We start from the raw sequence: 20,741 nt of genomic DNA, 5'->3' as shown, positions 1-20,741 counted from the left end.
ACGCGGTGAAATTTCCCTTATAATGAAAGTTGAGAAATCCGCCGCCAATGTTATGTATATATCGTTACGTTGCTGATTTAATGTATTGACACGTCCATAAACACGCTTAATTTAAAGATTATTTAACTTTTAACCGTGACTCAAACGCATATATTAGCTGGAACGTATGAAACGCATGCAGTATATACAGGATGCTTTTTTACTTTATGTATGTACAATTGCGATTTTATTGGCTAAAGCTATTTTCGTACTTTTAAATGCGCATTATTTTAAATTTTTCGCGTAGATTTACGGAAATCCATATTGATATCTTTGCAAATTCGCCTGAAAATTAATATAAAATGCAACGAAATGACGAAATTCCCTTTTCACTTGCAAAGTAGGAAACGTAAAGATCAAGGATCGTGAACGCATCGTGTGTCGTGTATATATTTTATATTCTAATATTCTGGCAACAGACTTCTTTACATTTATCTAAACAAATCAACCTAATTCATATAATGGCTTGCATCTACGTGTTTCGACATTTAACCGTATTCCTAGAGTACATATATCAGACTTTTTCTGAAGAGAAATTACAAACTATATGACAAATAAATAAATAAATAAATAATTAATAAAATACGGCCGAAATATTGGTCCAACGTTAAATCCGTAATTGTATTAGAGGATGTCCCTTTTCTGCTCCATTACTTCTGAATTCCCGGTTCTCTTCTTAGCGAAAATATTTCAGATAAATTATCACTGATCATAAAACGAAGACCACGCGGTATTCATGAATCGAGTATAATTTTATAATTTTTTGTCATACTTTTGCCGCAGCCTAGTTCGCCAGAGACTTTTTATTTTCAATTGTTAATTGAGAAACTATTGATACCTCGACGTTTCTCTCGAGGAAAAATCGACGAATTGATCGAGCGATTAAAAAAATAAATAACGCAGTTGCAAGTGGGACATCGTGTATGCGTTTTCAACGTTACTTTCTCTCGCGAGTGCTTTGCTTATCTCGCGAGTGAAAAAAAATCATCTTATTAATATAAATCGAGTTAACCAGTCCACCGAAGTCATCGCGCTTTGGCGATTCGATGGCAGATGTATACTCCGTAAAACGATATACACCGCGTTGCATTCGATCTTCTGACGAGGATTCCTCGTGGATCAATTGTCACTTCGATCGGCGATTACTGGCGGTTTCAGTTGGACCAAGGAGCGGCAGAAGTGTGTGATTTAAGCTGCGGGTGAGACAGGCGGCGGTCGAAGCATAGACCTGGTGGCCGAGGAAAGTTTCTGCGACACCAAATGCGCGATATGCGACGATCTCTTCCACACGAACTCCCGCGTTCTGTCGTGGTCGTCCTGGCTTTCCACTCGAACCTGATTTAGAAGATAAGAGAGAGAAGGAAACGTTCAGTTTGATACGTGAATACAAACAAGGGTGTTAAGTTAACAGAAGAGCAGCTGTTTGCTGCCCGCACTTGACCGTTTCGTGATTTATCACGTCGGCCCTCAAGGCTGAATCTCTCGCGCCGAGTTAAAAACAAACCGTCGCTTTTTAATCAAATGACTAACGCTTTGATTTTGATTTGACGCACTGATCGCACAGCGTAACATCGATATACATGAAATTAATATAATTTAGAAAAATTGAGTTTTTAGAAAAATACTTCTCTGTAACTGAATTTGCATTTGCTGAAGTCCAGTTTCACCAACGTTGCTTAACTTTAAGCTCGATCAGCTTAATTCGTTCTTTGTCTCTTTCCAACTGTTACTTTGGAGAGAGACAAACATGAATTAAGCTAAGATTACAGTTGAGCGACGTTTGGTGAAATCGGGCCTAAGAGCATTTTATCGTAAGTTAGAATATCCTTAGTAGCAGTCAAACATTGGGCCAATTTTTAACCAATGTTTGGTCCATGCGCTGTGTTACCAAGGATCGATTCTATATTAGTAAAAACAGCCAGCGAGATGGAAAGATACATCGGAGGAAGTCTTTAGGAATTCAGCTCGTACGGTCGAACATAGAAAATCGTCTGTCTATCTGCTTATTGACTTGGCATTCCCGTTCCGTGGTATTCACATGTTGCTATAACTGTTTTTCCCGTCTGTCGACGTACTTGTTTAGGTTGCAAAACCCGAATAGAATGCAGCGTCGCCGCACCGCCGTGCAACACACGTAGGCTCAGCTTGCCGGACATCTCGGCCGTGGTGGCGGTCGCGCTCCTCAGCTCTTTCTTCGCAGCCCGGCCAAACTCTTTCTCGACCTTCAGCACCAGTGGCCCCAGGCTGAACTTGGTCTTGATTGTCGTGTGATCGCTCATCATGTTCACCGATACGTCGCCCGTCCTCTGCAAGGACGCCAGTCCGTACAGGGTGGCTCTCGCTTTCGGTCTGCTCTTAGATTTCGTCTAAAAATCACGAGGAAACTCACTGAATACCCATTCCTGCCCACGTCGCGCAATTGTGCCGTCAAATATTTACAGATTCAGATCTAAATCTTTAATTACTTTGTTCTTGTTGCCGCTGCTTTGATTCTTCGTCCTGTTCTTCGTTCGTTTGCGATTCTTAGTAGGGTTCTTGTTCTTGTTGGACGTACGCCTGTTGTTAGCTCTCACGCTGGTTTCTGTGGGAGATTCCAGTGAAATTGGTTCCTTTTCCGTTGCGCTCGTTTGCGTTACGACAGACTCAACGATCTGCGTGACTTTCTGCAAGCACGAATCGTATATACATGCCGAACATATTTGCCAAAGGTGCATAGGATATTTAAACTTAGCAAGTTTACTTATGAATTCTTCAATGACTTTAGAGTCAATCTTTATTTTATAAAAAATTCCAAAGTTCTACCAATTTACTCAATTTCGTCGTTTAATTAGATTCGAAAAATTTTATTGGTGAGAAGTTTCCATTTTAAGAAAACTATTAGGGCCTCGACAATCCCAGATAGCACAAGACGTTATTTTGGACGCTATTTTTTGGACGCGTTGAGGATCATTTTGCGTTATTTTGCTTTTTAAAAACGTGTTAGAACGAAGTTGGGGACTCCAAAAATGTAAAGAAATGGCATTAAAAACGTTCTTGGGGCATTTTGCGATATTTTGCGTATAAAGATAACATCAAACTGTCACACCTCTATGTATCATATTACACAATGAACAATGTGCAATACATAAACTCGATGTCGCCGTACCTGAGCGCGCGGAATCTCAGGCCTGTCATTTGTGAAATACAACCGCTTATTATTTAAAAACTATTATAGCCTCGACATTTTTGTATTAGAATTTTCGTCTTGAAATTTTTTAAAGAATCTATAGAGAATATTCGATTGGAATATTCTGAAATTAAGAATATGTGCACCCCAGAAGAATGTTCATAGAACTTTGTGTGCTATTTGGGGTGTCATTCGATATTATTTGAATCGCCAGGAAGAGAGTGATTGCAAATCATACCTCGACGTCATTTTCATTGTCGCTCCTCTCAGTGACAGCGGACTCGTCGATCGGTCTCGAGGCGCTCTTTTTGGTGCCTTTCTTGGTGCCCTTCCTCTTGCTCTTGTTCTTGTTCTTGCTCGTTTTAGAGCTTGAATTTGGATTCGTCAGTTTCACGGTCACCGGCTCGTAATTGGTGCGCAGAATGTTGTTGATCTTGCCGAGAATAATGTCGACGAAGCGATTGTATTTTGCCACGTAAATCGCCGGCACGTGACCGCTCGATTCGGATTCCATGCTACCTAAACCATTGATAGAAATTGCATCAGTTTTACCATCTCTACTTTCTCGGATAATCCTCGCGCGAAAGTCTACGCGGACATGTTTCCCTCAATATTGGAACAGTATTCGCAATCTGAAATTGGTTCAAGTTGCGACATTCTCTTGTAAATATATTAATCTTTTGATGATTTAAAGTGATTTTAAACTACGAGTCTCTGGCTAAGTTCTATTGGTAGCGGTGAGGAAAAGATTGATCGCGGACCTGTGCAAATTGTATATGTCGTGTAATTAAAACAGAGGTAACTGTTGCATATGAATGTATTAGATGTTAACTTAGTAATTTTGCGCTACCGTCACCGTTACCAAGCTTTATCGCTTGACAACCTCTACTCTTCTCGGAAAGCCATCAGTTTACAAGTGGCGAGTCTCGAAAATCACCCGTTTTCACAGAATTCTACAAAAATTGTCGAGTCGTGGTAAACAGAGAGGGGGAGGGGAGGAAGGGGGAGAGCGGCTCTGGAAACGTGCCCCGATTGCGTCCTTGAGACCACTTTTCGTGAGGTCATTTCATTTCGTCCGGGTCATTGACCAGGGTGGGACCGTGGCCGCGACGCAGCTCGACGCACCGTCTCTGGGTTTTAATGAAGGGAAACGCATTCCCCTCCCCGCCGGTTACCCTGGAAGGAAGTCGGAGGTTGCCGATCGAGGAGGAGCCTACTTAAAGCGACGACAATGTTAACGGTATATCGGAATCCTTCGGCGCGGCCAAACTGGTCCCCGATCTAGGCCACGACCTCCTTCCTCGCTACATAACTCACCTACAGACCCATCTAGCCGCGGCAGGTCCATCCGACTGCTGCCTACCTAAAAACTCTCCCCCGGTCGTTGCACCTCCTGCAGCACGTAAGCACGACTTTCTTTCGGACGTCATGACCACGCCGTGCCACGCCGCGATGAAAATCTCATGCCACGGGCAATATCAAGGCCGTCTACTTCTGGCACAGACGGAGGCGTGTTGAATACCGAGGTCTCGGTCGAGGCCCAACCGGAGCCTCTCGGTACCGCGGGCGCGATAATAGCCGCTGTATATTCTCGGAACTCTTCGGCGTGCTCCAGAGGAGTCCTTTACGCGACGCGACTGGACCAAAATAGCTTTTATCGAGAGACACTTTACGATTTTAAAACGAAAATAACGTACAATAAGACGTTCGGTATGTATGGCGCGTGGTCCAAGCCTTATCTTTCTGCGCCGAGTGCTGCATTGAAACTTTGATCAAAGGTCCGGCAGAACCAACTAACGAGCATTTGGTAACGGGACAGCGATTTATTCTTTATTAATCTCAACTTATTCTTTCGAAGAAACTTTTTTTTATCGAAACATACGATTACTTAACGCGTTTATCTTGTTACGTGTGTGTTGGATAAAAGTGTACGGTATTTCTTACGCGTTTTCGTGATTTCGATTCTTGTCTGAGATTCTTATTTTTAGAGCTTGAAATCTCCAATTCTTCGCGTTCGTTTGCGTAAATTAATTTAATTTCAAGCGATACGTTCGAGCGATAATAATTCGCTGCGGTAATTGCTCGAAGGACAAGAGATATCAACTTTCACACGAGGCGCTCATTTTATCCTCACATGTTCACAGCAATTTTATAATCTTTCATCCACCGCAATTAAATGTTCCAAGAGATTACTCGACGCGTCATTAATTTTGCGTAAGATATAAGAGAGTAGAGTTTTGTCTTCACTCATCTCACCTTCGAGGAACGAAATAGGTCAGTCGGTCCTACGCACACACGCGCAACGGCGAGATTAAGAGCGATCGTGTATTAAATCACGGTTTAGGCCTGACGGATACCGAAGGACATCGGCTTCGTAACTTTGGCTGTGGGTCAGGGTCGCAGCCGGAGGAGACTCTTCCGGTACATCGCTTGCGCGTTCTCCGGGTCGGTGGCCTCGTTTCTTTTTCGACCGGCTACTCCCGGTGAAAGCCGGGAAAAAATTTCAACGCGGTCACACCTTTGTTGGATTTAACCCGGCACTCATGTAGAAAGTTAATTGGATGTGGCGCGTGACGGTTAATTAAGAATCTCCGTTCATAAACTGATGGCGGCGATTTGTTCGGTCGAAACCTTCGGCGGTTTCGTTCCCGCTGCCTGCTCACTCGTTAAGTTTTGCCCGCGAAACGAACACACGGGAATGAATATCTGTGATACGTGAGCGCACGGTGTCGACTGTTGTAACAAGAGCTAGCGAAAGGTGGACCGATCAAAGTGGAGCTATTAAAGGTACGACTAATGTGCATAGAACAAATCAGACACAGAAGCGAATTACTTGAGATAGAAAGGATCAAACTACGAGTAAAAAAAAAAGGGTGTGCCGCCGGACCAAATTGTTTCTTTCTCGATTTGGTTATCAGCTACTTCTCTTATCAATTACTAGTTAGTTACTAACTACTAATTTTACTGTCTACATGGGGGTTCGAAGGTACGGGAGATTGAGGAACACGGATGGGGGACAAGTGGAAGAATGTCGTGCTACTGTCCAGGTACACGTTGTTGCAGTCGATTGTCCAAAACCGTCCACCAAACACGCGATCACCTCTACTGATAGATAGAAAATACAGCTGAAGCGACAGCAGGCATGGGCGGCTACGATCTCGTGAGAGAGACGAGTGACAAAAAAAAAGCAAGTATAGGATCGAATTGATACAAGACGCCAGGAAAAGAGAAAATGTGCCGCTATCTATCGAACGCATTCAAATAGCCAGGCGGGTTGCTGCGGGTTTGCCACACGTCACGTCACGTCACGTCACGTCACGAGAAAACGGAGAACACGCCCTTTCCTCAGCCGGAGATCGAGATCGATAATTTCATCGAGAGAATATAAATTCCAATGTCGCGGACACGCGAAAGCAACTCGGCGTTTTATCCGCATCACGGCCGTTCGGTTTTCCTCGCGTGACGAGCCGCGGCAATCGAAAGTCGATCCGAACCGAAATTATCCCAATCTCCGGCTCCGAGCGAAAGAGATTCGCGACTTGAGATTTGTCGTAGGAGAGAAAACAGAGAGAATTCATCCTCCTGGATCACGTGTAACGCGAGTGTATCTGGACACAAACACGTACGACTGACTCAATGCGAGACTGGACAATGGTGAATGAAATAAATAGGCGGTACACACAACTTTGTAAAAATAATAAATTATTTGTATTTTGCAATCCAGAACGGACAATGTCTCTGTACAAGTCTTGGTCTAGAGTAGAGAAACATCGTAGAAAGACATATCTCTCGATTCGCGCGGAGCAATCGACACCGTCATCGACCGTGTTTAATCTGGCAGGTGGTAGGCAGCTTTAATAGAAACGCGATATATAAAATCTATGCGTAAGGCTATGTAACGTAGAATAATTTTTAAGATTAGATATGTATTTACAGTGAAGAACGTTGACGTTTGAGTCATCTGCCAGATTAAGCATCTTATTACTAATTCGACAGAACAGAAACAGGACGAGATCAGTTTCTCGTTCTGTTTTCTAATGTACGCGACTTCGATGTCTCTTGATCCTATAGACGAGACTAAATGATATCTCTAGAACTCGGTCTCTCTTTCTCTCTCGTGCACGCGCATTCCCCTTCCGTTCTCGTCCTTTCTATCTTTCTCTCTCTTTTTTTTTATTCCTCATTCCTGCCGACTGACGGCAAGATGGATCACGAATGTTGGAAAAAGGAGGAAAATACGTGACGTGAGGTCACCAAGCCAAAGCATTTCAATGCTACTCCATGCAACGCGAGGATCCAAAAGGTACTAAAAGACGCGTCCAAAAAGTTTCTGAACAATCTAAAAGCCTACAACATTAGCATGTGTCTTAAACCATAAGTAACCGAAACGTGCTTAAAAGAGAGAGACCAAAGGACTACAAAGAGACCGGACGTGTCAGTCTGTGGTGCGGTGCGACTTTAAATAGAGATATTGCCGTAAATACAATAAATAACTAACGCTTGAAATAATTTAGAGTGAAATGATTGTTTATAGGTGCACGAGATTCAAGTAGCAGAAACGTCTCGTTCTGCTCGCGCGAAAATTTGTTAGCGCGGACTTTCGTTGAATCCGATCGCCCGATCGAGAAACTGTCGCGTGGACATAACGTAAAAAATTCTCCATCTCGTTCTTCTTCTCTATCACACAACTACTGAGGATCGAAATTAAAGAACACAATTATATACATAAATCATAATACTCACATTACACGAGGGTCGAATATTAAAGAAAGATTTGCCCGCTAATCAAATCACGATACTAGAGAATTTATTAAATTTCTAAATGACAACTTTTTCAACGCTTAATTTGATTTGACTTCAAAATGACGTCAATAAAATTAATATTTATATATTAATTTTATTACTCATTACTAGATGTAAGGGACAATAAATATAGATTTTTAATTTTAAGAAGCGACATGAGAACGGCAAGATCGGTCGGTACAGCGTAGTGCACACTCTCTTGCGCTTTTTTAGACTATGAGTTTCGTTTCGTTCCCTTAATTTTTTTGTTGCAAAATCTCGCAAGGGCGCGGTGGTTACATTCAAGAGGTATAAAATATAAAAAAGAATTACGCCCCTTGAGGAGACATGAAATCGAAACGAAATAATTCCGCTCCACGAGCGAGTATCACGATCGGGCGTAGTCGCTCTGATAACCGATCTCGTGAGACCGATGTGAAAACGCTCGATGGAATCGATCGGCAGACAGCCATCGATGTGCAACGACTTCCACGAGACTTCCAAGAAACTTCCGTGCCAGGAGCCAAACGACTCGACGGCAAAGAGAGCGCGCCAGAACAAAGGATTACGTTGCATTTGTCATTCGGTTTTCGCGGCAGCTCGGTCTAAACGCTCTTCGACGCGGAGGCGGAAGAAGAAGATGAAGAAGAAGAAGAAGTAGTAGTAGAAGAGGGTGAAGAAGAGGACGAGAGCGACCGTGCGATCGATTTACGCGACTTGCGAGGGTGCTTGACGCTATGTTTCTTGGCCTTCTTGCCCTTGAACTCACGTGCGTGCCTAGCGTCGGCGATGTCGGCGATGTCATCCACTTCGTCGTCGTCGTCGTCGTCGTCGTCGTCGTCGTCGTCGTCATCGTCGTCGTCGTCGTCATCGTCGTCGTCCGTGATGTCCAAGTCTACGTCGTCGTCATCGTCGTCATCGTCGTCGTCGTCCTCGTCGCTGGACGGAGCAGCCGCCGCGACGCCGGGCGAAACCGCTGCCCCGACGGCCTGGACTGATACCGGATTCGAGATGGACTCGGCACCTTCGAGCGTTGACTCGTGCACACTCGACGCAGCTGCACCCTCGACATCGCCCGCCTCCTCGTCCTCGTAGCTGCTGGTCTCGTCCTCGGACGTCTCGCTCGACCCAGCATCCTCCGCAGCTTCCTCGGCCGCCGCCTGATTCAGATCAGCCGCCACGGCGAGCGGCACCTGCTGCGAATTCACAGGGGTGGAAACTGTCGCGGCGGCAACAGGTACCGGTGCGGCAACAGCTTCTTCCTCCTCGTCGTCGTCGTCGTCCTCTCCTGCAAGTTCACAATGGCATATTGTAGATTGATAATATATTTGATATAGTGCTGTTATTAGATCGGGCGACATGAATGGATTATCCAACTAAAGCGGAAAGTAGAAAATTACAGTCAGTGAAATTGATTAATATTTATTTGTCCGTCAGGAACTAACTTCAATTGTACCTCGAATCTCTCTAAAAAAAAAACCGTGTCGTAAATGCAGGGAGAAAATTTATTACAACGTCGTTAAAACATTGCAAAACCGTACTTACAGAGAGTGCACGGGTAACTTTATTATCTTTCACAAGTTCACGCATTCGTGATTTTAACGCACTCTGCATAAGAGACGGCCGGGAATCGAGAGAACTCGGATTATCGTTTGGTATTCAGGTCAATGCGAAGAAGTAGCGCGTAGAAATTTTTTTCCAAACCGAGATCGCTGTCGATTTATGTTAATTTGGACGAGTCAAAGTACCTTGTACCGTTATAACGCGCGAGCATATGCGAGCGAGAAAGAGAGATTCTCAGGCAATACGAAGGCATCGCGTTTACATAACGGTGTATGTCAGTTTGCAAGAATTTCTATTGTCTAAGATGACGGAAAAGGAACTGACGTGTACGCGCGAATCGAGGAAGAAAACAACAGATCGATTCGCAGTTGAGCTCACAGGTAGAAACAAGTTGCGGCTTACGCGCGATTCGCCATTCGATGGCAGAGAAAGAAATTAAACTGTTTATTATACGGGCAAGTAGGTGATTTTGCATTTAGGAGAAACTTGGCAAATCTGTTATCTCTCCGCTTTTCATATACGTAGCTTGATAGTTTATTTGGCAAAGCTGCTATTTGAATATCAAGTTTATGTGTAACGGTACTTGGTAAGATACACTCATGAAGAAATACTCCCAGTGAGAAATGATTCGTCGAAACGACGTCGAATCGACATCGACATTGACAAATTGACGTCGATTCGACATCGATCGACGAGACATTTCTCGCTGGGCTTCTGAATTACAAGTATTTGTGTTCACGAATCTTTAATTTCCCCCGCTTTGAATTTACCTTGTTCTCTTATCTTTTATTGTTCAGGCCATTAACGTAAATCTTCTTGAGCGCGTCCTTTCTTTTTTTTTTATTAAAATTATTTCGTTAAAAATTACGCGCCACTCGTTGAGAGAACAGTGCAGTCGATTTCTCACCTCCAAGTATATCTTCAATGAACCGCTCCAAGTAATCACCGTCGTCGTCATCGTCGTCGTCGTCGTCGTCGTCGTCGTCGTCGTCGTCGTCGTCGTCGTCGTCGTCGTCGGTGATATCTAAATCGACGTCGTCGTCATCGTCGTCGTCGTCATCGTCGTCGACGGCGGCTGGCGCCGCGGGCGATTGCCTGCCGGTGGCAATGACATTCTGAGTCGACATCTTGCTGTCAGCGATCTTGGGCACCGGCGAGGCGAGTGCCCCTATCGCCAGACAGCACAGCAACGTCAGCACTGCCGCTAGTCTCATGGCTCTGCAAACAGGAATTAGAACACGAGGAAGTAGAATTATTTGTTATTCTGGACGAACCGGTGTTACGTAGAGGGTGCCATCATCTCTTTCGGAATTAAAAGTAACGCGGGGACGGGAGTTGCGCGACGCACCCACCACGGCTTGAAAACTGGATGCTCATTTATAATCGCATTCCCCTTTACGTTCGCGGATCGCTAGCTCTTAAATATCGATTAGCGACCTTTTCTTAGGGCATTAGGTAAAATTGTTTAGCTCCCGACAAGTCCTGCTTTCGTCTATTTGTTAAATAGATGCAAGAAGCGCGATTGGCTTGGGGCATTGCCCTATCGCCTACACTGAAAAAAATTTCTGGTTGAATATGGACGAATCAGATAATTCCTTTAGGATTTACCAGAATTCCTTTAGGATTTACCAGAATTTCTGTAGGATTACAGGAATTCTGGTAAATCCTAAAGGAATTATCTGATTCGTCCATATTCAACCAGAAATTTTTTTCAGTGTAGGCATTACCCAGGGGTCACTGATAAAATAACAGGAGGATGTCGACGAGACTGATTTGCTCGTGTTACCCGTTACGAGCGACACGTGCGACTTGTTAGAACGCTATTCGAGGCACGATAAATGCGCGATACGGTAACCCGGACTATATACTAGTTAACCGTAAGGAATTGCGCCTTTTTCCGCCTGCAGAAGAGACATTTTCCGTGCTATGACCGGCGATCAATCGCGAGGTAGACAGCGCGCTCCCATAGCATCTCTTAGCATTCCCGGGCGTATGCTTTCAACTTTCGGAGCACGAGCACGCGAAACGTCGCGGGACGGGATTTACGAGCCGCATTGCAATAAACCGGATGTCTTCATTCGAATTGCGCTACGGATAGAATAACAACGGTAGTCGATGGCGTCTTCGTGCATCTTTCTGGTCATTTCGACCAGACGAATTCTACAGAGAAGGCGTGAGAGAGATTGGAATAAGGATAATGCGTAAGTGAATAAATTCTATGATGCCAAGTTGATAAGAGATATAAAAATAATCTATCTTACAAAAAGTCGATATAGAAGGATGATCTTATCTCGTTGTCACTTGCTTGTGAGAGAATACATTTCCAATTCTCCTTTTTTCTTTCGAAATTTCAATATTCTTTCTGCCGACGGAAGCAATTGCAATCGATTCTTTTTTTTGTAGAGATTGAAAGATGTCGATAAAAATAGAATTAAATAACATATTTACGTAAGAGAATGACTGCAAAAGTTAAATAAATTCTTCGCTATTGACAATCAATTAATGAACTAATAAGAAAATTGATCGTAAACACACGGTTAATCTCTATTAAGAATACTTAAAATGTTCTTCCTATTAAGTTTTCTTGGAAAGCATATTCAAAGAATGTTTCCATTGTTTTCAGTTTTAAAAAGAACAATCGAATAATTTTTCTGTTACCTTTCGTTAAAAAAAAAGAAGAAAAGGTAAAAGCGTGGAACTATTCAAGTTGCCTCACATTAGCCTCTTACAGACTCCGCGACCCGATAGCAACGGCGCTGGTACCCGGAAGTAACCCTGTGACGAGTCGGAATCAAGAGGAGACGTCAGCCAGACGAGGAACCAAGGAACCAAGTTCACAACGAATCCTCCGGACGCGATTGTGTCACACGAAAAAAAATATCGGTTACCTCACTGTATTAGCGTCGCACACAGTATCACTCTCTCAGCCCTCGGGGGATTCTTCCCTTCGATTAATTCGATCGGACAATGGAGGAACGAGGAAGGGGATGGACGCCAACGCGGAGTCGGTCAAGGTCGTACGTAGGTCCGACTACCGGAAATCGTTCTCCGCTCCGTCTCGGTTCGACGACTTCTGGCCTTCCTAACGAAGGGCGGCGGCGGGCACTTTGTTCTCCACTTTGCTGCGTATCCGGTATCCCTCGGGGACTCACCTCTTTCTTCCTCTCTCTCTCTCTCTACTCTCCTTTTCTATGTCTTCTCGAGGTAGTCGATCGACGATCGACGATGACACGCGTATACGTCCCGGTTCTTCCACCGATCGATCCACCGAGCGGCCCGGTGAGAGTGTTAAAACAGACGAGGCGGTCGCGATGCGACCCTTTTATACCGACCCGCACCTCCACCTCCTTTCATACTCCTTCGTCGTCCTCCTTCTCGTTGTCGTCGTGCTCTTCCTGCGTTTATCCGTACCATACCTACCTACCTACCTACCTATCTTCTGTTCTCCACGTGGCTCGACCGAGCGTTTTCTCCCTTTCTGAGACGTGCGTGAGCGCATTGTACACACGAGCATTTTACACCCGTCGAGATCACAGAATCTCAGAGAGTTTCCGCATTCGTCTACTGAGGAAGAGAGAGAGAGAGAGAGAGAGAAGGGGGAGGGATATGGCAAATACTTATTTAAATGTTCTCTTGTTGTTGGTATATGTTTTCTACCAACTCCCACTTTCTATGTTTATTCCTACACTCTGCTATCCCTTTTTTTTTACATGATCACATTTATTTCTCTCAAATCGAGCTCTATTTCACATTCTTTAAAATATGTTTTATATATTTAAATTCTTAATTATTTTTTAAATAAAAAAAAATTTAGTTTACACATCAGTGTTGCAGTAAGATCTTCAAGCTGTGCGTACCAGTTATATTACTTCGGCGGCGACAAGGAGAGATAGAGGCGTGAAAAAGGTTATTCGAAGGATTTTAATATCTTAATACTTCAGGATTTTTAGAATTTCGCGATCTTCACATTTATTTAAACTGATTGTCAAAATTTTCTAATTTGCGAGATTACCTGGCTGGATATTATCCAATGTGAAATTCTGCGATAACTAATTGCGCGAAAACACATTGTAAGAAAGAGCATTGAGCGCTCTATCGTAAAACAGATCTGAAATAAATCAAGCGCGCATTATTAAGATCATTGTCACTCTCGCTCCTTCTGGCGAAACGTTTTAATACTTCGTTTGATGACGTTGCTCATTTAACGTGCTACTTTCGTGATAAATAATGCATTACCCGGATCGACATTGCCGGGATGTTTCGTTCGATCTTGAAGCGGTTAATTAGCGGCAGTTGCTACGCATATGGAAGATTGGTGCTGCTTAATGCGAACGATCCCAGATATAAAATGATTACACTGATTAATTGAACAATCGTATCTTGCGTGTCGGACATATTTATTGAGAAGGACTTTCTTACGTTCAATGTCGAGTTAACAATCTGGCAAGATGATTGCTGTGGCGACTAGTCACGAAAATAAAAGAGATAATTAACTTAAAGAGCTTTGCTAAAGGCGTTAAAATTTAGCCTCTGCAAAATAATCGTGATAATGATTGACAATGACGATGATCTGTGTAAAAATTATTAGTCACATGATTGTAATGCTACCAGCTACGGCAGCTTTTATATTTAGTTTTATTCAGATTTACAGCTACTTATCCTCTCGTCTAGTTACCTCTCTTTATTCTACGTGCTCATTTATTCTAATATAGCTTTTGTTTGATATTTCAGGTGAAAATGACATTTTCCAATTAATAAGGCAAAATTCGCATAAACTGATGACTCCGTGCGACGATATGGAACAGAGAGCGAGAGTGCAGGCTCGCTCTTCTCTTCCCTGATCCGTTTTACAGCCGAAGTCTTAAATGAGCATATTTGTACGACCTAAATAATTCCAATTTTAGAAAATAAGAAAATACGCGAATAGACAAATTGTATTTCATCATGAAATACAAGTTACACTTATAATTCCGAAAATATTGCACTAGTAACATTGAATTGTTACAATTGAAAGAAATTCTCTTTAACTTGAGCTACATTACATAAAACATGAAAAATACAATTCAAATCTTGAAAAGATCATGCGCGTATTAAGCCAGACATTTGATTCTAACAGTGTCAGGTTCAATATAAAGTGTCTCGCTATCTGCAGTTTCCATTGCTCTGTATTTACTATCAAAAATTCTCGTTTGATACTTTCATCAATATCTTTTACAAGCCCGGCGAGTAAATCTCGAGTACGGGAATGACGCTGAATCAATCTCCAACGTTGTGTTTTTAATCGGACAATAATGAACCTCTTCAATCATGTTGTCAAGACTTAGTTCTGACTAGCGTTAAGGACTAAAACGAGAATCACAGAAATGAAACGTTCGCCTCGAGAACGAGGAGCGAAAGCAACGCGCTCGATCGTCATCAGGCCGGTCGATCGTCTAACTGTAAATACCGGGCAACTTCTTCCTGTGGATGGCATAGTAGTAGCTACTGATGGATCGATCATATACCGCCAGCATCCGCCTCGTCTAATGCCCGAAGCGACGACGCTGGATTTTTATGCGACACATTCCCGTTTGTGGAACGCCGGACGATTTCACGCTTCGAGACTACTCCCAATGATCTTCGTAGATCCGATACGCACGGTCTAAGTGTTTATCGCCTTCTCAAAGTGTTTATTGTACTATATTTCACTCGCCGATTGGAAACATTTCGATCGGCAAAAGAAAAGGAAGAATTTTATCAAAGCGTATACAGAAAAATCACCTCCGTCCTTCATTCGATTCCTCGTTCGATGTTCGATTAATACCGAATATCCCACTTCTATTGTCGTTACGATAAATGATGAGAATCTATAAAAGTCATAACGGAGCGCGATTGCACTCGAGTAACGTGGATCTGCGAAATGAACAATGACGTCCCATTAACTCACAATCGGATTAATCGTGATAGTATCGCACATCGATTGCAATTGCATCACAGATCAATTTCAGGATTCTGTCATCGTAACTAATACTCAATACTGCAATTGTCCCAAGTGTTCGTACGCATCTACATTATCTACTTCTGACACTTGAACGATCTCAAAAAAATTATCGCGCATCATCGCGTTTATATATTAACTACTCTGTACACGAAACAAACGTTTCGATAAAAATGTTCTTATCGCGTACATTTTATCGTTCCATTTAGCATCTCCCCAGTGAGAAATTATTCGTCGAAACGATGTCGAATCGACATTGTCAAATTGACATCGATTCGACATCGTTCGCGGGACATTTCGCGCTGGGCCACTTTGACATCTGTGCAATTAAGATTTGAAGTACATCCAAGTCTGGATACTTTTTGTTTTTTGGAGGTAGTTACCTCCGAGGTAAAAGTTTGATGATAGAAATAAGAACAAATTCACTGAGAGACTTATTGTCGTGCACCGATATCGAGAGGAGAAAGGTTCTCCGATCAACAATAAATTTAAAAGTATGTATTGGTGAGCCCTAGTAGCGCAGTGCATTGGCTAAACGTTGGTCCAACGTTGGTTATATTAGAATTGGCCGATATTGTTCAACGTAAAGCCAATATTGGCCACGGAATAAATGTAAATATTGCACGAGAATAATTATATAATATTAGATTCATATTGGAAGTGCATTGGCCCAATATTTAACAATGTAATAAGAATATTAGTCCAATATCGATATAATATTAAACCAATATTGCTAAATAGATATATTGGCCAAATAGGAGAAGGCGTCCATCTTACGATATTGGACCAGTATTGGAAATACCAGATTTACATTATTTCCCAATGTTGCGCCAATATATTGTGCTACTAGGGAGCATTCGAAATGAAAAAGATCGTGGAAAGAGATCGGATTCTCATTTGATTATGTATATGTGAGATGACGATGAAATTCTTGTGCCCATTGTCAAATTTTTGCCAAGGCGAAAGCGCATCTGAATCATCTGGCACGGAATCCGCCGCTAAGAGATATTTCCCAGATAGTAGCGGGCGCGCGAACAAGCAGCGTTAAGATCCGGTGCGAATCGCGTGGCTCGCTCGCGTGGATCATCGAGCTCTCGGGCTCGCCGACTCTCCATTCTGGCTGGAATATGGGATTTGGTGTCACAACGAGGCAGGGAAGTAGTCCGCGGCTACGTGAATTAGTAATCAGGATGTGTGTCTCGCTCGAGTGGCGAACGCATTTTCGTATACGCACGCCCGCGAGGAGGGGGCGGTGAACGGGGGAGTGAAGCAAGTGAAAGAGTGTGAGAAGAGAAAGAGGATACTATAAAATAAAGAGGAACAGAGCGATGGTACGATTCGCACGCGCATTCTTCGCAGTGTTGTCGTGCCGCGGGAACGCCATTCATTATTCATTGATTCGCGCGCGGAGGATCGCAAACGGGGAGAACCGCGCGCTCGAATCGAATCGGTGTCCCCGAATTCCTCGATCGGAAAAATCGTATCGGCACTCCAATCGATTTCCGCGCCCAGCCCGATTACGCAATGCCAATTATTATACAATGCATCCCACACCGTACACGTAAAGTGTCACGATATGATAGATTCATCCTCAGAGATTCGTTCCTCCGTAATGAAATTGATACGTTCCTTCCTCTCCCTTTTTCCGCAAGCCGAGAGGAAAGCTCTTCCTGAAAAAGTTTCTTTCTAGACGAGATAAAATATGCCCTTTCTTTGTTTACGTATTACTCTAATTAAGGATTATCCCCTGTATAATAAATAATAAATCCATATATTTCCCTCATACTTAAATAAGTAATTAACATGAGTTACATTTGTTCTTACAAATTTTATTGGAACAAGGTCTGCAAACCACAAGCTTCTTAAAATAGGTACTTCAAATACATTTATCCTAAAACCGTTGAATTTCACAGTTCGTCGGTGTAGCAGCTCGCTCGCGCTCTTGTTGTACATAAAAGGCTAAATAAGGCCTATATTGCTATTCACATTTTCTTACGAACGGATTTATAGATTTTGTTGGAATTCACTTTTTCATTATTTGTACGACGTCCTCATCATGCATTATATGTTGTACTCCTACCCGCTGAGGCGAATATTTGGTGCTTGTACCCTGAAGAGATAAAACATAATTTACACGTCTGCATTTAAAAACTAAATTACCCACATTCTTAGTGGTAGAGGAAGGTCCTCTATTACGAGATAGGTTTCTAATACAAGATAGCAGGTTTTCAACACCCGAACTCACTCGCAAATCTCTTTTCACCACGATCACACGATCTGACAATGAACTTTCCACTAAACGGATTTCGCCCCAAAGGCAGTAAATTCATGGTGGACTCAACAAACGAGGCCTATTAATTTAACAGAAACCCTGCGTCTCATATTAGGAGCCTGCTTCGTAATAGAGGATTATTCTCTATTATAATTGTGCACATAATTATACTTGTCAACTTACCCACACAAGGGCGTATTTGAATTGCTGGGCAAGAGTACGGTGAATTGCGTGACACACGTGCTCCACCGTCACCCCTTTCCTCAATATTAAACCGTCGTCAAAATCAGGCGGTTGTCCGGGCTTTTTTGTGTACACTCTTATCAAGCTCAAGTATTCCCACAGTATTTCCAGCAGAAAGTCAAGATTTAACTTCATGTTACAACTGCGGAAAGTACAAGTTATGAATAGCAAAGGGCACGCGGGAGAATCGCGCCCGCGGAAACCCGAGTATTTTCGGGCGTTTTGTAGCTCACCTAACTACGACGCTATTGGGTTGCCTAGCGATTCGATCGACCTCTTCTATCGATATTTGATCTATCTTATTATATACATAAAGGCAGGGCAAGTATACTCGGTTTGCATTGATAACATCGATCAATTCGTCCGCGCTGTAGTCCTCGCGGAACAGCACCTCGGCATTGAAGATTTTATACTCGTGCAGAATCATTTGAACTAGTTTCTCATCTACTTTCGTCAAAGGACACGTCGAGTTAAAGGCTAAGCCGCCGCCCTTCTTCACTTTAAAATATATATTGGGCTTTTTCTTGTTGAGTCTTATCCCGACGGATTCCAATTCCTTCTCCAAGAGCTGCCGTTGAACATCCTGCTTGGTCGCATCCAACATCATAAGCACCAAATCCGCCGTTCGCGCGACAGATATGACTTGCCTGCCTCGTCCTTTTCCCTGAAATAATTCAGAATACTCAGTCAACGCGGCGACTATGCGGAGGACAATTCCCAGCCTGCTTAGCGCGTTTACCTGCGCCGCTCCCTCGATTATACCGGGCAGGTCCAACAACTGTATATTGGCGCCCTTGTACTCGATAACACCGGGGATACACGTCAAGGTGGTAAATTCGTAGGACGCAGCCTCTGACTGAGTGGCGGTCAAAGTGCTGAGCAGGGTGGACTTGCCGACCGACGGGAAGCCGATTAACGCGACCCTGGCGTCGCCCGACTTGAGCACGTCGAAACCTTCGCCCTTCTCGGACTTTTTCGACGGCTCCAGGAGCTGGGACCTGTACTTGGCGAGCTTCGCTTTCAGCAAGCCCAGATGGTACTCGGTGGCTGCAATCAAATTACGAGTGCGGTTGTTGCGAACGCGTTTAAATCTCTCACCTCTCCGCGCCGCGTCTTCTTCGCTCGGCCGCGACATCGGGACACGGAGCGCGGAAGAAGCGCGGAGGAAGATGCGGACGAACAGGTTAAGGGGGAGAGCAACGTGACGAGGTCGGTCCGACGCTCACCTTTGTTCTTCTGCGTGCGCGCGATCTCCTTCTCGATTTCCGAGATCTTCTCCAGTATCCCCATCGCGATGCCGAGAGACTCGTACACAACAACGATTACATTTACCGGAGAATCAAACAGACGGCTCCAACGGCTTCGCCTGACGGGCCTAGCGCGTGCTGCAGCGCCTGCAGCGGTGACAATTTGGCGACGGCAGCGCCGATCATCTGTCTGAGAGCAGCCGCCAACTTGAGAGACAAACGCGCCCCCTGAGAAAATGGACGTCAACTACGTCCGTTCTGCCCGGTAACGGCTGACGGTACGTGGTTCGTGTCCGTGCTATGTGGTTCATTTCCGACTAATTTTTATTAGTCGCACAAAATAATACCAGGATAAGTTGCGGACCGCATAGCGGGACATTTTCATACTTAAAACACATAGGTCAGAAGTCTAATGAAAAAGATATTGGTATTTGATATTTTCAATTTTTTAATCGTGAGTTTTTTAATCGAGACCACGAAGATATAATTATAAATATTACATGATTGAGACATATGTATGTATCGTATCAAGTGCACGATGTAAACTAGGCCATAGATTACGTTTACACGTCACCCTTAATCGGGTTTAATAACATCTGTAGTTATAAAACTGACCAATCACAACTATTCTTCAGAAGAATGGAATGACTGTGATTGGCCAGCCCCTTAACTACGGATGTTATAAACCCGATTAAGGTGCCGTGTAAACATAGTCATAGACGTCCAATATCTAATACGAACGGTTTTTTCTTTTGGTTTCTTTTGGATCTAAAGCAACTCTCGTATAGCAACCGCAACTGCCACTAGCAACCGGAAATCGTACTTTGTAACTAGCAGTTGCCATCCTTTTCAACCGGCAACAAGACGTTTGCAACTCATTGTAGAATGCCCTTAAAAGTATAAACCGATCATAATACATATAAAGCCCGCTGCAAACGATGCTATTTTTCCTGCTGGATTGCTTGCAATTTAGTAAATTGCAAGCAATCCAGCAGGAAAAATAGCATCGTCTGCAGCGGGCTTTTGATATCGGACGTCGTATGTGTCGGATATATCGGATCCAGCGTGAATTCTGCATCAGATGTAGCAGGTGTAGAAAGGGCATGCCGAATTAAAATTGCCGCCATCAGCGCCGCTCATGGTGGATTTGCCATATCATTGCACCACTCAGCATTCAGGATTCCTAGTAATTTAAACCCGCTGCAGACGATGCTATTTTTCCTGCTGGATTGCTTGCGATTTACGAAATTACTAGGAATCCTGAGTGCTGAATGGTGCAACGATAGTAATTTATTAAGCCCGCTGCAGACGATGCTATTTTTCCTGCTGGATTGCTTGCGATTTAGTAAATTACTATCATTGCACCATCAGCACTCAGGATTCCTAGTAATTTACTAAATTGCAAGCAATCCAGCAGGAAAAATAGCATCGTCTGCAGCGGGCTTTAAGCCC

General features: G+C 43.5%; 4 protein-coding genes across 4 annotated transcripts in view; 2 read left to right on the top strand and 2 right to left on the bottom strand.

The window, feature by feature from the left end:
* Positions 1-371: 371 nt before the first annotated feature.
* LOC105566145 (eisosome protein SEG2-like) lies at positions 372-11,145 on the bottom strand. The gene is made up of 6 exons (XM_012019915.1): positions 10,423-11,145; positions 8,700-9,363; positions 3,444-3,724; positions 2,505-2,702; positions 2,115-2,405; positions 372-1,374 (listed from the first exon to the last, which is right to left on the bottom strand). The coding sequence occupies exons 1-6, from the start codon at positions 10,762-10,764 to the stop codon at positions 1,228-1,230; spliced, it is 1,923 nt and encodes a 640-aa protein (XP_011875305.1). The 5' UTR covers positions 10,765-11,145; the 3' UTR covers positions 372-1,227.
* Positions 11,146-11,211: 66 nt separating this feature from the next.
* LOC105566118 lies at positions 11,212-13,686 on the top strand. The gene is made up of 2 exons (XM_012019860.1): positions 11,212-11,751; positions 12,282-13,686. Exons 1-2 carry the CDS (start codon positions 11,666-11,668, stop codon positions 12,634-12,636), a joined length of 441 nt encoding a protein of 146 aa, XP_011875250.1. The 5' UTR covers positions 11,212-11,665; the 3' UTR covers positions 12,637-13,686.
* Positions 13,687-17,335: 3,649 nt separating this feature from the next.
* Positions 17,336-19,461, bottom strand: LOC105566117 (developmentally-regulated GTP-binding protein 2). The gene is made up of 5 exons (XM_012019859.1): positions 19,269-19,461; positions 18,782-19,089; positions 18,276-18,706; positions 17,983-18,184; positions 17,336-17,637 (listed from the first exon to the last, which is right to left on the bottom strand). The coding sequence occupies exons 1-5, from the start codon at positions 19,330-19,332 to the stop codon at positions 17,551-17,553; spliced, it is 1,092 nt and encodes a 363-aa protein (XP_011875249.1). The 5' UTR covers positions 19,333-19,461; the 3' UTR covers positions 17,336-17,550.
* A 951-nt stretch (positions 19,462-20,412) lies between these two features.
* Positions 20,413-20,741, top strand: part of LOC105566116 (eukaryotic translation initiation factor 3 subunit L) — a 4,373-nt gene continuing 4,044 nt past the window's right edge. The window contains exon 1 of the mRNA XM_012019857.1: positions 20,413-20,430. Within this exon, the coding sequence (XP_011875247.1) occupies positions 20,428-20,430 (3 nt within the window). The 5' untranslated portion in view covers positions 20,413-20,427. The remainder of the gene's footprint in view (positions 20,431-20,741) is intronic.

This window comes from Vollenhovia emeryi, unplaced genomic scaffold (assembly GCF_000949405.1).
Source record: "Vollenhovia emeryi isolate VEMERY1.0 unplaced genomic scaffold, V.emery_V1.0 DF939147.1, whole genome shotgun sequence".
In the NCBI taxonomy this organism is placed as follows: Eukaryota; Metazoa; Arthropoda; class Insecta; order Hymenoptera; family Formicidae; genus Vollenhovia; species Vollenhovia emeryi.
This window is presented reverse-complemented; position numbering and strand designations above follow the sequence as displayed.

Excerpts from the sequence above, each read along its gene's own strand:
- LOC105566118 (XM_012019860.1), top strand. The coding sequence starts at position 11,666 with ATGGCGTCTTCGTGCATCTTTCTGGTCATTTCGACCAGACGAATTCTA. Across the intron at positions 11,752-12,281 it reads GATTGGAATAAGGATAATGC|ACTCCGCGACCCGATAGCAA; the intron begins GTAAGTGAATAA and ends AGCCTCTTACAG.
- LOC105566117 (XM_012019859.1), bottom strand. The coding sequence starts at position 19,332 with ATGGGGATACTGGAGAAGATCTCGGAAATCGAGAAGGAGATCGCGCGC. Across the intron at positions 18,707-18,781 it reads TAATCGAGGGAGCGGCGCAG|GGAAAAGGACGAGGCAGGCA; the intron begins GTAAACGCGCTA and ends GAATTATTTCAG. Across the intron at positions 18,185-18,275 it reads CCCAATAGCGTCGTAGTTAG|TTGTAACATGAAGTTAAATC; the intron begins GTGAGCTACAAA and ends TACTTTCCGCAG.
- LOC105566145 (XM_012019915.1), bottom strand. The coding sequence starts at position 10,764 with ATGAGACTAGCGGCAGTGCTGACGTTGCTGTGCTGTCTGGCGATAGGG. Across the intron at positions 9,364-10,422 it reads CACTGTTCTCTCAACGAGTG|TTGGATAATCCATTCATGTC; the intron begins GCGCGTAATTTT and ends TTTCCGCTTTAG. Across the intron at positions 1,375-2,114 it reads GGGTTTTGCAACCTAAACAA|GTTCGAGTGGAAAGCCAGGA; the intron begins GTACGTCGACAG and ends CTTCTAAATCAG.